Here is a 15,105-nt window from a genome sequence, read left to right on the forward strand (position 1 = left end):
TACCCAAGTAACCATTCAGCACTAAAACAAATCACTGTTCAGCACTAAAAGCGCTTTTACAGCTGCGAGCTAATGCTAAAGTGTTTTGACATCTGCATCAAATGCGCTTTTACAGCCGATATGCAGCTAATTTTGGACTTCATATTTCTGATTTCCAGCTGGCCCCTACTGTTGTTGTTGAGCAATTCTCTACCAAATCGGTCTTTTTTCTTCAATTTTAATTTTTGTATTTTTTAATTCGACTGAAACTTTTGGTGGCTTCGGTATGCCCAAAGAAGCCATTTTGCATCATTAGTTTGTCCATATAATTTTCCATACAAATTTGGCAGCTGTCCATACAAAAATGATGTTTGAAAATTCAAAAATTTGTATCTTTCGAAGGAATTTTTTGATCGATTTGGTGTCTTCGGCAAAGTTGTAGGTATGGATACAGACTACACTGGAAAAAAATGATACACGGTAAAAAAAATTTGGTGATTTTTTTATTTAACTTTTTATCACTAAAACTTGATTTGCAAAAAAACACTATTTTTATTTTTTTTTATTTTTTGATATGTTTTAGAGGACATAAAATGCCAACTTTTCAGAAATTTCCAGGTTGTGCAAAAAATCTTTGAGCGAGTTATGAATTTTTTTATCAATACTGATTTTTTCAAAAAATCGAAATATTGGTCGCAGAAATTTTTCAACTTCATTTTTCGATGTAAAATCAAATTTGCAATCGAAAAGTACTTTAGTAAAATTTTGATAAAGTGCACCGTTTTCAAGTTAAATCCATATTTAGGTGACTTTTTTGAAAATAGTCGCAGTTTTTCATTTTTTAAAATTAGTGCACATGTTTGCACACTTTTGGAAAAAATATTTTTGAAAAGCTGAGAAAATTCTCTATATTTTGCTTATTCGGACTTTGTTGATACGATCTTTAGTTGCTGAGATATTGCAATGCAAAGGTTTAAAAACAGGAAAATTGATGTTTTCTAAGTCTCACCTAAACAGCCCACCATTTTTCAATGTCGATATCTCAGCAACTAATGGTCCGATTTTCAATGTTAATATATGAAACATTTGTGAAATTTTCCGATCTTTTCGAAAAAAATATTTAAAAAAAAACTTTAAACCAAGACTAACATTTCAAAAGGGTCAAACATTCAATATTACGCCCTTTTAAAATGTTAGTCTTGGTTTAAAATTTTTTTAAATATTTTTTTCGAAAAGATCGGATCGAAAAGAAAATCGGATCGAAAAGAAAATTTCACAAATGTTTCATATATTAACATTGAAAATCGGACCATTAGTTGCTGAGATATCGACATTGAAAAATGGTGAGCTGTTTAGGTGAGACTTAGAAAACATCAATTTTCCTGTTTTTAAACCTTTGCATTGCAATATCTCAGCAACTAAAGATCGTATCAACAAAGTCCGAATAAGCAAAATATAGAGAATTTTCTCAGCTTTTCAAAAATATTTTTTCCAAAGGTGTGCAAACATGTGCACTAATTTAAAAAATGAAAAACTGCGACTATTTTCAAAAAAGTCACCTAAATATGGATTTAACTTGAAAACGGTGCACTTTATCAAAATTTTACTAAAGCACTTTTCGATTGCAAATTTGATTTTACATCGAAAAATGAAGTTGAAAAATTTCTGCGACCAATATTTCGATTTTTTGAAAAAATCAGTATTGATAAAAAAATTCATACTCGCGCAAAGATTTTTTGCACAACCTGGAAATTTCTGAAAAGTTGGCATTTTATGTCCTCTAAAACATATCAAAAAATAAAAAAATTAAAAATAGTGTTTTTTTGCAAATCAAGTTTTAGTGATAAAAAGTTAAATAAAAAAATCACCAAATTTTTTTTACCGTGTATCATTTTTTTCCAGTGTAGTCTGTATCCATACCTACAACTTTGCCGAAGACACCAAATCGATCAAAAAATTCCTTCAAAAGATACAGATTTTTGAATTTTCAAACATCATTTTTGTATGGACAGCTGCCAAATTTGTATGGAAAATTATATGGACAAACTAATGATGCAAAATGGCTTCTTTGGGCATACCGAAGGCACCAAAAAAGTTTCAGTCGGATTAAAAAATACAAAAAAAAATCGAATGACCGAAATCTGAGAGAACTGCTCTGTTCCACCCCTGCAAAATGTCAACAATGTTGGGAGAGGCAAAAATAATGCTCTCTCACACTTTTCTCACAACTCTATTTTTAGTTTGTTTACCACTTTACCGACTCAGCTGACCGAGCGGAGGAGTCGATTTATTTGATTAAGTTTGCCTTGTTGGGGATGTGATGCCAGATACCAGAAGTGGTCTTCGATGCTTACTGATGTTTCCTGCGCCCGGGTCGTCACGCCTGTTTGGGAAATGTTTGAATGGTGTGATTGGACTGTTTTAATTACTGCTGCTTCCCCTAAAAAAGTTTTCGAAATTACGGTTGCAAATCTTTGTCTTAATTTCTTCCTCCCAAAGTCGGGGTAATTATCCCGGGCAGAAAGTTGCTTCTTGGAAAAATCTACCCATGTTCGTAAAAACACGAACAAGTCAAGTTCACCCCACGGTATGGTTAAGAGATAACCGAACATGGCCACGAACATAAATTGTTCGAGGCGTATCTGCGAAAAATCTTGTTGAGTTTATTTGACCAACAATGCCACATCAAGTTGAGTTTATAGTAGAAGATTCTGCTGCCCGGAGGCCAGCCAGTGTCGCTGCGTTAAGGTTAGTTGACAGAATTTTCCTTTTTTTATATATATTTTTAACAAATTGCTAATTTGGTTCACAGGCCGCCAAAAATCCGAAACGCAAAATATGTAATCCGGTGCAAAATTGTAAAATGCAGAGGGTTTGCCCCACAAAATGATTGGATTGGGGCTGAAAGACGCAGGAAATGTTCTTTTCGCATGTGATGAATTAATTTCGCTTGTGATGCATAATGCCGAGCATAATGCCCTAAAAATTAGCAGATTCACGTTTTAAGAACTTTGAAACTTTGTTGCAAATGCTTGAAAAATAAAAAAAATACTGTTTTTGTCTTTTATTTGGATACCGCCAAACAAAAAAGGAACTGATGACAATTTAACGAACTTACCTTGGACTTACCTACTCACATATATTTTTACATTAACGTGACGTGAACTTTATTGAAATCACCATTAATCAATGATTGTTATATACATTTTGAGATACATTTTCTTTAGGTAAAAATAATCCTTTACTGGCTGATTAATTGTGGTGAAAATATTTGTAAATCTGGATTGAATACAGAGAATTCATTCAGATTTCTTTAAAACTGATTGACGGCTTCCAATTAAAAACAAAAACGAACGATTTTTTCAAAACTGAACGCGATTCATTTCAGGGTTTTGAATCACATAAATAATAGGATTCTACGAGTTTTTCTTGTGAATCATAGATTAATTACATTATAGAACGATGTTACAACCCGCATAATCAAAAACCATCGGGGGAATAGTCCAAACTATATTACTACTAAAAGAGATGTAGTTACCACATACTTAACCATTATCATATAGTTACGGCACTATACAAAACCATAACGAAACTGATCGTCAAATGATGACGTTTTTATTGAAGTAAATCTAATGATTCTAACTATTTTTGAACTATTTGGGGTACAATAACCTTACACTAAACAGTTCGGATTGTTTAGACAACGTGACTCAACGAAAAAATGTACAAGTCCAAATAGTTCAAACAATTTATCAACTTTATTGAGAACAATATAGCAAAATTCCACAGATTTTAGATTTTTATAGTCAGAACCTGTAAGAACTAAAAACCTACTATAAATGCTATAGTAGAACACAATTGATGGCGGCCACATTTTTTCGATAAGTTTGTATAATCCAAATAATTTGTCAACTTACATGAAGTAAAATTACTATACACCATACTATTTTGAATTAAAAATTTCTATAAGTCCAAATAGTTCAAACAATATTTCAACAGTATGGAGTACAATTACAGTTTGTTATATAATCCAACTATATGTTAAACGATTGGTACAAAAATTTCAACTTTTATCAAGTAAATTGATCACAGTCGATTCCTCTGGATGATAGAGAACCTTCAACACCCCCACTTCTCCTCAGATTATCAGAAAACTCCCAAAAGAAGAAAAATGTTACGAGGGCTCATGAAATTGACTTTCACTATTCCAGAAAAAGTAGGCATGCTGTTCTTACCATACACCAAAAATATGTGTACTACATGGTGGACTATTACTGTTCACTATAAAATGAGTCAATTGTTTGGACTACTTGGACTTATCGAAAATACTTGCCCCGAGCTTGCTCCCTTCTAACACAACATGTCACCAAAACCACTGAAAAACCACCAACAGATATAGATCAATCGGATAAGGCGGCAGCAGTTCGGCAGCAACGTAAATAACATCACATATAATGGCGGTAAACATTCACCAACTATCGATAGAACTTAAAAATCAAATTTGATTATATCCGAAGTAGTTATCACAACAATTGTAGGGTTCATTTTTGCGGTCTTTTTAAAGTGTCGGCAAAGTAGTGTCGGTAAAGTAGTTTTTCAGAAACTATATAGGGAATAGTCAATTTTTGGGCAATGACTATTTGACGTAAAATCCAAGTTTATAAAAATATTTACATATGTATGAAAACCTCATATAGTTTTCTGCCTAACAACTAATTTCTCATATAGTAAAATCGACCAAAACTATTTTGGGAATGGAATTAATGGTTTGATATATCGTACATATATAGTTGGGTTACAATTTAATGAATAGTAGAGACCATTTGATAAATAGTTGAGTAACTATTTGTCATAAAGTAGTTATATAGTTCATGACTATGCGGGAACGCTTTTACGTAGGAGATCTATATTAAAACAACAACTTGAATAGTATGTAGTATTTTTGTCTTATATTTTACTTAATCCGGTAATTTTGTATTAACATTTTGTGTCAAAAAAACTCCCACTTTTTAGAATGCAAATGGTCTCCTATCTGGACAGCCAAAACGAATCGTATTTGGGGTCCGGGTTATTCTGCGTTTCGGATTTTTGACGGCCTGTGAACCAAATGAGCAATTTGTTAAAAATATATAAAAAAGGAAAATTCTGTCAACTAACCTTAACGCTGCGACACTGGCTGGCCTCCGGGCAGCAGAATCTTCTCCAAACCCCGATCAGGTTCACATTTGGCCGGAAAATAAATTCTCCGACAAAACTCCACCACTTCCGTCAAAAACAAAAATGAAATTACAAGTTTTTCGCTTCGCAACCCCCAGTTTGCTGCGATTTGTTTGGCGGGTTTAAAAAATCATGCATGCCAAACGGCGGGATATAAAAGTCATTGTTTATGTTTTTGACATTAGTTTACATAAAGAATTCTTTATGTAAACTAATGTCAAAAATATAAACAATGACTTTTAAACCCCGCCGTTTGACATGGAGGACTTTTCAAACCCGCCAAACAAATCGCAGCACACTGGGGTTGTTAGGGAAAATCGAAAAGTCCTTGTCATATTTGGTTTGTTTTCATTTGAAAAGGAAGTGACTCGAAAGGACAGACTCGATTGAACGAGAACCAAGTGATCATATTTATTGAATTTTATACAATCCGGTGATCCGCCGTCGTTTAAAAGCATTTTGTAGTGCTGGATGTTAAGAGCCTTGAACCCATGGAATTTACCAATCTGAGCAGATTTAAAACTATTTTGCGATTGTCTCCAAATCATTTGCAGTTTCATAGTTTCATAAGAAAACTGACTTCGGATCTTCTGATCAGAGTTTACTTGCTACCACGAACGTTACGAATGGGTTCTAAATTAACTGATAAATAAATATCGGAGGAAATAAAAAGTACGCCGGAAACATGTTGATCTTGGGAAATGATTTTTTCAGCTAAGTTTCTTTAGGATGTCTACTAAACAACTCTTTAAACAAAATGTTTTATTTAGGAGAACCTGAAAAAAAATCAAAATATTTTAATAAATCTTGTTGACCTCATCTTACTCCCCAGACACATTGACCTTTTCAAATTGAATGAACTTCGAATAAAACCACATTCTTTAGTACCAGCCCCACCCCCTACTAAAATATGTTTATTTCTTTTAAAAATAGTTAAAAACATATTTAAAACATGATTGATCTGCTTGGAATTTGTCTGTTTTGCTTCATTTCACTCCGTGGTTCACCGGAAGCGATCGAGGCGATGGCTTTTGTTGAGATCGCACAACATTTGGAACAACAAACTGCGTGTTTCTTCGGGTCAGATCATCGTACTGATTAAATGAAATCTACGGGGTTTAAAACTCTGGAACACCACTGCTTGTTTCCGGCATAATTAAATCTGAAACTCTGAAAAATCCTGGAAAAAATCACTTCCTTTTCAGCTGAAAACAGAAATGTTATGACAAGGACTTTTTCGATTTTCCCCTAGCAACCCCCAGTGTGCTGCGATTTGTTTGGCGGGTTTTAAAAGTCCTCCATGTCAAACGGCGGGATATAAAAGTCATTGTTTTTGTTTTTGACATTAGTTTACATAAAGAATAGGCTCTCTAGAAACGACCGGCGGCTCAGTGACCGACGAAATTCTTTATGTAAACTAATGTCAAAAACAAAAACAATGACTTTTATATCCCGCCGTTTGACTTGTGGGTTGGGGTCATCCCGCCAAACAAATCCTAGTAAACTTGGGGTTGCGATGGGAAAAATCATGTCAAATATTTTCGGTTTGTTGGTGGAAGTGGTGAGGTTCTCGAATAAAAAAATGTTTTCCGGCCAAAAAGAACCTGCTACAGGGAACCTGTTTCAGGGAATTTTGCTGATTTGAGGCCAATCAGTACTGTATGGTAAAGGTAAGTTATGAGAGTTTTTGAATACTATTTGTTTTACAACTTGATCATTTTTGTTCACAGGCCAGCAAAATCCAAGAAGCATAATGTCACGGCGTTAAATTTTGAAATAAAACGATTTTGTCCCCGGATGAATTCGGAACTAAAACACAAATGGAAGTATTGTTATCGCAAGAAAATTGACATAATTTCGAATGCGCTTCAAAATAATCCTGTCACTAACCAGTTTACAAATATAAATCTGTTTCACGTTTTCAGAAATTGTAAATTTGTTTGCAAATACTTGAAAAATAAAATGTAAAACTGTTTAATTTCTTTAATTTGTCTGCCCTCCAACAGAAAAAAAACACGATAACAATTTTAGATACAAAATGTTCAAAACTCGAACACAACTCATCGCGAGGTTAAAAAAAAGCATTTTTATTTTTGCGGAGTTTTGGGCGATCGTGAGCATTGTGAGAGGTTTTCGGGATAATTATTTTAAATAGATTATCTTCATAAAAACAGCAAGTTTAGGAGTGATGTTCATTAGTGTTATTTTTGCCACATTTTTTTTGATCCGGTGAATTTTTTTTTTGCGCAATTCCTGTCAGATCATTGAAAACGATTCTTCGTGCTAGTTTATATCCAACTGATCTGCCACAGGTTATTTAATCTTGACAGCTCCAAACCAATCCTTCCGGTAACCAAACCAGTTGCACCTTTTCAATTTTACGCCGCGACATTATGCTTCTTGGATTTTGCTGGCGTGTGAACAAAAATGATCAAGTTGTAAAACAAATAGTATTCAAAAACTCTCGAATAACTTACCTTTACCATACAGTACTGATTGGCCTCAAATCAGCAAAATTCCCTGAAACAGGTTCCCTGTAGCAGGTTCTTTTTGGCCGGAAAACATTTTTTTATCCGAGAACCTCACCACTTCCATCAACAAACCGAAAATATTTGACATGATTTTTCCCATCGCAACCCCAAGTTTACTAGGATTTTTTGGCGGATGACCCCAACCCACAAGTCAAACGGCGGGATATAAAAGTCATTGTTTATGTTTTTGACATTAGTTTACATAAAGAATTGCAGGAATGTACGCACTTACATCAAAACAAGATTTTACAAAGTTGAAAAATTATTTTACTTTAAAAACTCATTAAAAAATTGTGGAGAAAGCGTTGAATTACCAAAATGTCACAATAATTCACGAAAAATCCAAAGTCTCTATATTCCATTTTTTTTAAATTAAAAATAAAAGTCTATGAAAATATTCCTAAAATTGCATAAGTCCAAAAATCCACAGTAAAATTTCAAAAAGCCTGGTAATGTTTATTATTATTATTATTATTATTATTATTATTATTATTATTATTATTATTATTATTATTATTATTATTATTATTATTATTATTATTATTATTATTATTATTATTATTATTATTATTATTATTATTATTATTATTATTATTATTATTATTATTATTATTATTATTATTATTATTATTATTATTATTATTATTATTATTATTATTATTATTATTATTATTATTATTATTATTATTATTATTATTATTATTATTATTATTATTATTATTATTATTATTATTATTATTATTATTATTATTATTATTATTATTATTATTATTATTATTATTATTATTATTATTATTATTATTATTATTATTATTATTATTATTATTATTATTATTATTATTATTATTATTATTATTATTATTATTATTATTATTATTATTATTATTATTATTATTATTATTATTATTATTATTATTATTATTATTATTATTATTATTATTATTATTATTATTATTATTATTATTATTATTATTATTATTATTATTATTATTATTATTATTATTATTATTATTATTATTATTATTATTATTATTATTATTATTATTATTATTATTATTATTATTATTATTATTATTATTATTATTATTATTATTATTATTATTATTATTATTATTATTATTATTATTATTATTATTATTATTATTATTATTATTATTATTATTATTATTATTATTATTATTATTATTATTATTATTATTATTATTATTATTATTATTATTATTATTATTATTATTATTATTATTATTATTATTATTATTATTATTATTATTATTATTATTATTATTATTATTATTATTATTATTATTATTATTATTATTATTATTATTATTATTATTATTATTATTATTATTATTATTATTATTATTATTATTATTATTATTATTATTATTATTATTATTATTATTATTATTATTATTATTATTATTATTATTATTATTATTATTATTATTATTATTATTATTATTATTATTATTATTATTATTATTATTATTATTATTATTATTATTATTATTATTATTATTATTATTATTATTATTATTATTATTATTATTATTATTATTATTATTATTATTATTATTATTATTATTATTATTATTATTATTATTATTATTATTATTATTATTATTATTATTATTATTATTATTATTATTATTATTATTATTATTATTATTATTATTATTATTATTATTATTATTATTATTATTATTATTATTATTATTATTATTATTATTATTATTATTATTATTATTATTATTATTATTATTATTATTATTATTATTATTATTATTATTATTATTATTATTATTATTATTATTATTATTATTATTATTATTATTATTATTATTATTATTATTATTATTATTATTATTATTATTATTATTATTATTATTATTATTATTATTATTATTATTATTATTATTATTATTATTATTATTATTATTATTATTATTATTATTATTATTATTATTATTATTATTATTATTATTATTATTATTATTATTATTATTATTATTATTATTATTATTATTATTATTATTATTATTATTATTATTATTATTATTATTATTATTATTATTATTATTATTATTATTATTATTATTATTATTATTATTATTATTATTATTATTATTATTATTATTATTATTATTATTATTATTATTATTATTATTATTATTATTATTATTATTATTATTATTATTATTATTATTATTATTATTATTATTATTATTATTATTATTATTATTATTATTATTATTATTATTATTATTATTATTATTATTATTATTATTATTATTATTATTATTATTATTATTATTATTATTATTATTATTATTATTATTATTATTATTATTATTATTATTATTATTATTATTATTATTATTATTATTATTATTATTATTATTATTATTATTATTATTATTATTATTATTATTATTATTATTATTATTATTATTATTATTATTATTATTATTATTATTATTATTATTATTATTATTATTATTATTATTATTATTATTATTATTATTATTATTATTATTATTATTATTATTATTATTATTATTATTATTATTATTATTATTATTATTATTATTATTATTATTATTATTATTATTATTATTATTATTATTATTATTATTATTATTATTATTATTATTATTATTATTATTATTATTATTATTATTATTATTATTATTATTATTATTATTATTATTATTATTATTATTATTATTATTATTATTATTATTATTATTATTATTATTATTATTATTATTATTATTATTATTATTATTATTATTATTATTATTATTATTATTATTATTATTATTATTATTATTATTATTATTATTATTATTATTATTATTATTATTATTATTATTATTATTATTATTATTATTATTATTATTATTATTATTATTATTATTATTATTATTATTATTATTATTATTATTATTATTATTATTATTATTATTATTATTATTATTATTATTATTATTATTATTATTATTATTATTATTATTATTATTATTATTATTATTATTATTATTATTATTATTATTATTATTATTATTATTATTATTATTATTATTATTATTATTATTATTATTATTATTATTATTATTATTATTATTATTATTATTATTATTATTATTATTATTATTATTATTATTATTATTATTATTATTATTATTATTATTATTATTATTATTATTATTATTATTATTATTATTATTATTATTATTATTATTATTATTATTATTATTATTATTATTATTATTATTATTATTATTATTATTATTATTATTATTATTATTATTATTATTATTATTATTATTATTATTATTATTATTATTATTATTATTATTATTATTATTATTATTATTATTATTATTATTATTATTATTATTATTATTATTATTATTATTATTATTATTATTATTATTATTATTATTATTATTATTATTATTATTATTATTATTATTATTATTATTATTATTATTATTATTATTATTATTATTATTATTATTATTATTATTATTATTATTATTATTATTATTATTATTATTATTATTATTATTATTATTATTATTATTATTATTATTATTATTATTATTATTATTATTATTATTATTATTATTATTATTATTATTATTATTATTATTATTATTATTATTATTATTATTATTATTATTATTATTATTATTATTATTATTATTATTATTATTATTATTATTATTATTATTATTATTATTATTATTATTATTATTATTATTATTATTATTATTATTATTATTATTATTATTATTATTATTATTATTATTATTATTATTATTATTATTATTATTATTATTATTATTATTATTATTATTATTATTATTATTATTATTATTATTATTATTATTATTATTATTATTATTATTATTATTATTATTATTATTATTATTATTATTATTATTATTATTATTATTATTATTATTATTATTATTATTATTATTATTATTATTATTATTATTATTATTATTATTATTATTATTATTATTATTATTATTATTATTATTATTATTATTATTATTATTATTATTATTATTATTATTATTATTATTATTATTATTATTATTATTATTATTATTATTATTATTATTATTATTATTATTATTATTATTATTATTATTATTATTATTATTATTATTATTATTATTATTATTATTATTATTATTATTATTATTATTATTATTATTATTATTATTATTATTATTATTATTATTATTATTATTATTATTATTATTATTATTATTATTATTATTATTATTATTATTATTATTATTATTATTATTATTATTATTATTATTATTATTATTATTATTATTATTATTATTATTATTATTATTATTATTATTATTATTATTATTATTATTATTATTATTATTATTATTATTATTATTATTATTATTATTATTATTATTATTATTATTATTATTATTATTATTATTATTATTATTATTATTATTATTATTATTATTATTATTATTATTATTATTATTATTATTATTATTATTATTATTATTATTATTATTATTATTATTATTATTATTATTATTATTATTATTATTATTATTATTATTATTATTATTATTATTATTATTATTATTATTATTATTATTATTATTATTATTATTATTATTATTATTATTATTATTATTATTATTATTATTATTATTATTATTATTATTATTATTATTATTATTATTATTATTATTATTATTATTATTATTATTATTATTATTATTATTATTATTATTATTATTATTATTATTATTATTATTATTATTATTATTATTATTATTATTATTATTATTATTATTATTATTATTATTATTATTATTATTATTATTATTATTATTATTATTATTATTATTATTATTATTATTATTATTATTATTATTATTATTATTATTATTATTATTATTATTATTATTATTATTATTATTATTATTATTATTATTATTATTATTATTATTATTATTATTATTATTATTATTATTATTATTATTATTATTATTATTATTATTATTATTATTATTATTATTATTATTATTATTATTATTATTATTATTATTATTATTATTATTATTATTATTATTATTATTATTATTATTATTATTATTATTATTATTATTATTATTATTATTATTATTATTATTATTATTATTATTATTATTATTATTATTATTATTATTATTATTATTATTATTATTATTATTATTATTATTATTATTATTATTATTATTATTATTATTATTATTATTATTATTATTATTATTATTATTATTATTATTATTATTATTATTATTATTATTATTATTATTATTATTATTATTATTATTATTATTATTATTATTATTATTATTATTATTATTATTATTATTATTATTATTATTATTATTATTATTATTATTATTATTATTATTATTATTATTATTATTATTATTATTATTATTATTATTATTATTATTATTATTATTATTATTATTATTATTATTATTATTATTATTATTATTATTATTATTATTATTATTATTATTATTATTATTATTATTATTATTATTATTATTATTATTATTATTATTATTATTATTATTATTATTATTATTATTATTATTATTATTATTATTATTATTATTATTATTATTATTATTATTATTATTATTATTATTATTATTATTATTATTATTATTATTATTATTATTATTATTATTATTATTATTATTATTATTATTATTATTATTATTATTATTATTATTATTATTATTATTATTATTATTATTATTATTATTATTATTATTATTATTATTATTATTATTATTATTATTATTATTATTATTATTATTATTATTATTATTATTATTATTATTATTATTATTATTATTATTATTATTATTATTATTATTATTATTATTATTATTATTATTATTATTATTATTATTATTATTATTATTATTATTATTATTATTATTATTATTATTATTATTATTATTATTATTATTATTATTATTATTATTATTATTATTATTATTATTATTATTATTATTATTATTATTATTATTATTATTATTATTATTATTATTATTATTATTATTATTATTATTATTATTATTATTATTATTATTATTATTATTATTATTATTATTATTATTATTATTATTATTATTATTATTATTATTATTATTATTATTATTATTATTATTATTATTATTATTATTATTATTATTATTATTATTATTATTATTATTATTATTATTATTATTATTATTATTATTATTATTATTATTATTATTATTATTATTATTATTATTATTATTATTATTATTGTTTATTCATGTAATGTAAGACACAGTCTTATAAAATATTACATCTTGATTTAGTATGATAAATTCACAGTTTCGTAACCCTAGCACTAATACTATTTATATTTACTATTTTATCTCGAATGCGTTTTGTTAATCCTAATCGTTGAGTAAGTTTAGCAATTGTCTCTTGAAGCAAGGAATATTTCTACATGATTTTAAGTTTGTAGGTAGAGAATTCCAGGTAGATACGCCTCTTGCAAACAGTGAACCATTATAATAAGCAGAGGAATGATAAGGTATAATAAAATTATTCGTTCTCTGATTACGACAAGGAACTAGTTTGGTAAAAAGATAGTTGGGTTTTTTACTATGAATTATTCTGAAAAGTGTAACTGAAGAGCGAAATTTAATAAATTGGGAAAACGGACATCCTAAGAGATTACTTTGGTAGTTAGTAACACTATCATATCTTGAAAGATTATATACATATCGAACACATGCATTCAGGGCAACTCTGAGTCTATCAAGTGCAGCCACTGTAGCGTTAGAAAGAACGAAATCTCCATAGATAAAATGAGGATAGATAAGCGTTTTAAACAGTTTAAGCTTCGTGGCAATATCGAAATTTTTGGTAATTAGATTAAGCTTTTTAAGTGTTCCATACACTTTTCCAACTTGTGCATTTATGTGCGAGCTCCAGTCCAGATTCGATTTAAAAATTATACCAAGGTTATTGGCGCTTTCAAAAAATTCTATTCTTTCACCTGACATAACTAATGGAGGAGGGGAAGGTGGAGTTCTTAGATTGCTTATAAGAAGTGCTTTTGTTTTACTTGGATTAATAGGAAGAAAATTATTTTCGGACCAATGATGAACTTTGGCCAGATCATGGTTGATTTCATTCGAAATTAAAAGATTATTTGAATTTTTCTTGGCACAATAGTAAATTTGAACGTCGTCAGCAAATAAATGTACCAAACAATGATCTAAAATTGATGGCAAATCATTAATAAACAATGAAAAAAGAAGAG

At 20.4% G+C, this 15,105-nt stretch overlaps 3 protein-coding genes across 3 annotated transcripts; all 3 read right to left on the minus strand.

The window, feature by feature from the left end:
• Positions 1-8,335: 8,335 nt before the first annotated feature.
• LOC119770201 (uncharacterized protein DDB_G0287625-like) lies at positions 8,336-8,920 on the minus strand (the record flags this gene model as incomplete). Its single annotated transcript, XM_038264648.1, has 1 exon — positions 8,336-8,920. A coding segment is annotated over one exon (585 nt), but the record flags the coding sequence as incomplete, so codon positions are not given.
• A 2,781-nt stretch (positions 8,921-11,701) lies between these two features.
• LOC119770202 (uncharacterized protein DDB_G0287625-like) lies at positions 11,702-12,286 on the minus strand (the record flags this gene model as incomplete). The annotated part of the gene is made up of 1 exon (XM_038264649.1): positions 11,702-12,286. A coding segment is annotated over one exon (585 nt), but the record flags the coding sequence as incomplete, so codon positions are not given.
• A 1,215-nt stretch (positions 12,287-13,501) lies between these two features.
• LOC119770203 (myb-like protein D) lies at positions 13,502-14,014 on the minus strand (the record flags this gene model as incomplete). Its single annotated transcript, XM_038264651.1, has 1 exon — positions 13,502-14,014. A coding segment is annotated over one exon (513 nt), but the record flags the coding sequence as incomplete, so codon positions are not given.
• Positions 14,015-15,105: the final 1,091 nt, after the last annotated feature.

Source organism: Culex quinquefasciatus, chromosome 3, assembly GCF_015732765.1.
Source record: "Culex quinquefasciatus strain JHB chromosome 3, VPISU_Cqui_1.0_pri_paternal, whole genome shotgun sequence".
Lineage (NCBI taxonomy): Eukaryota > Metazoa > Arthropoda > Insecta > Diptera > Culicidae > Culex > Culex quinquefasciatus.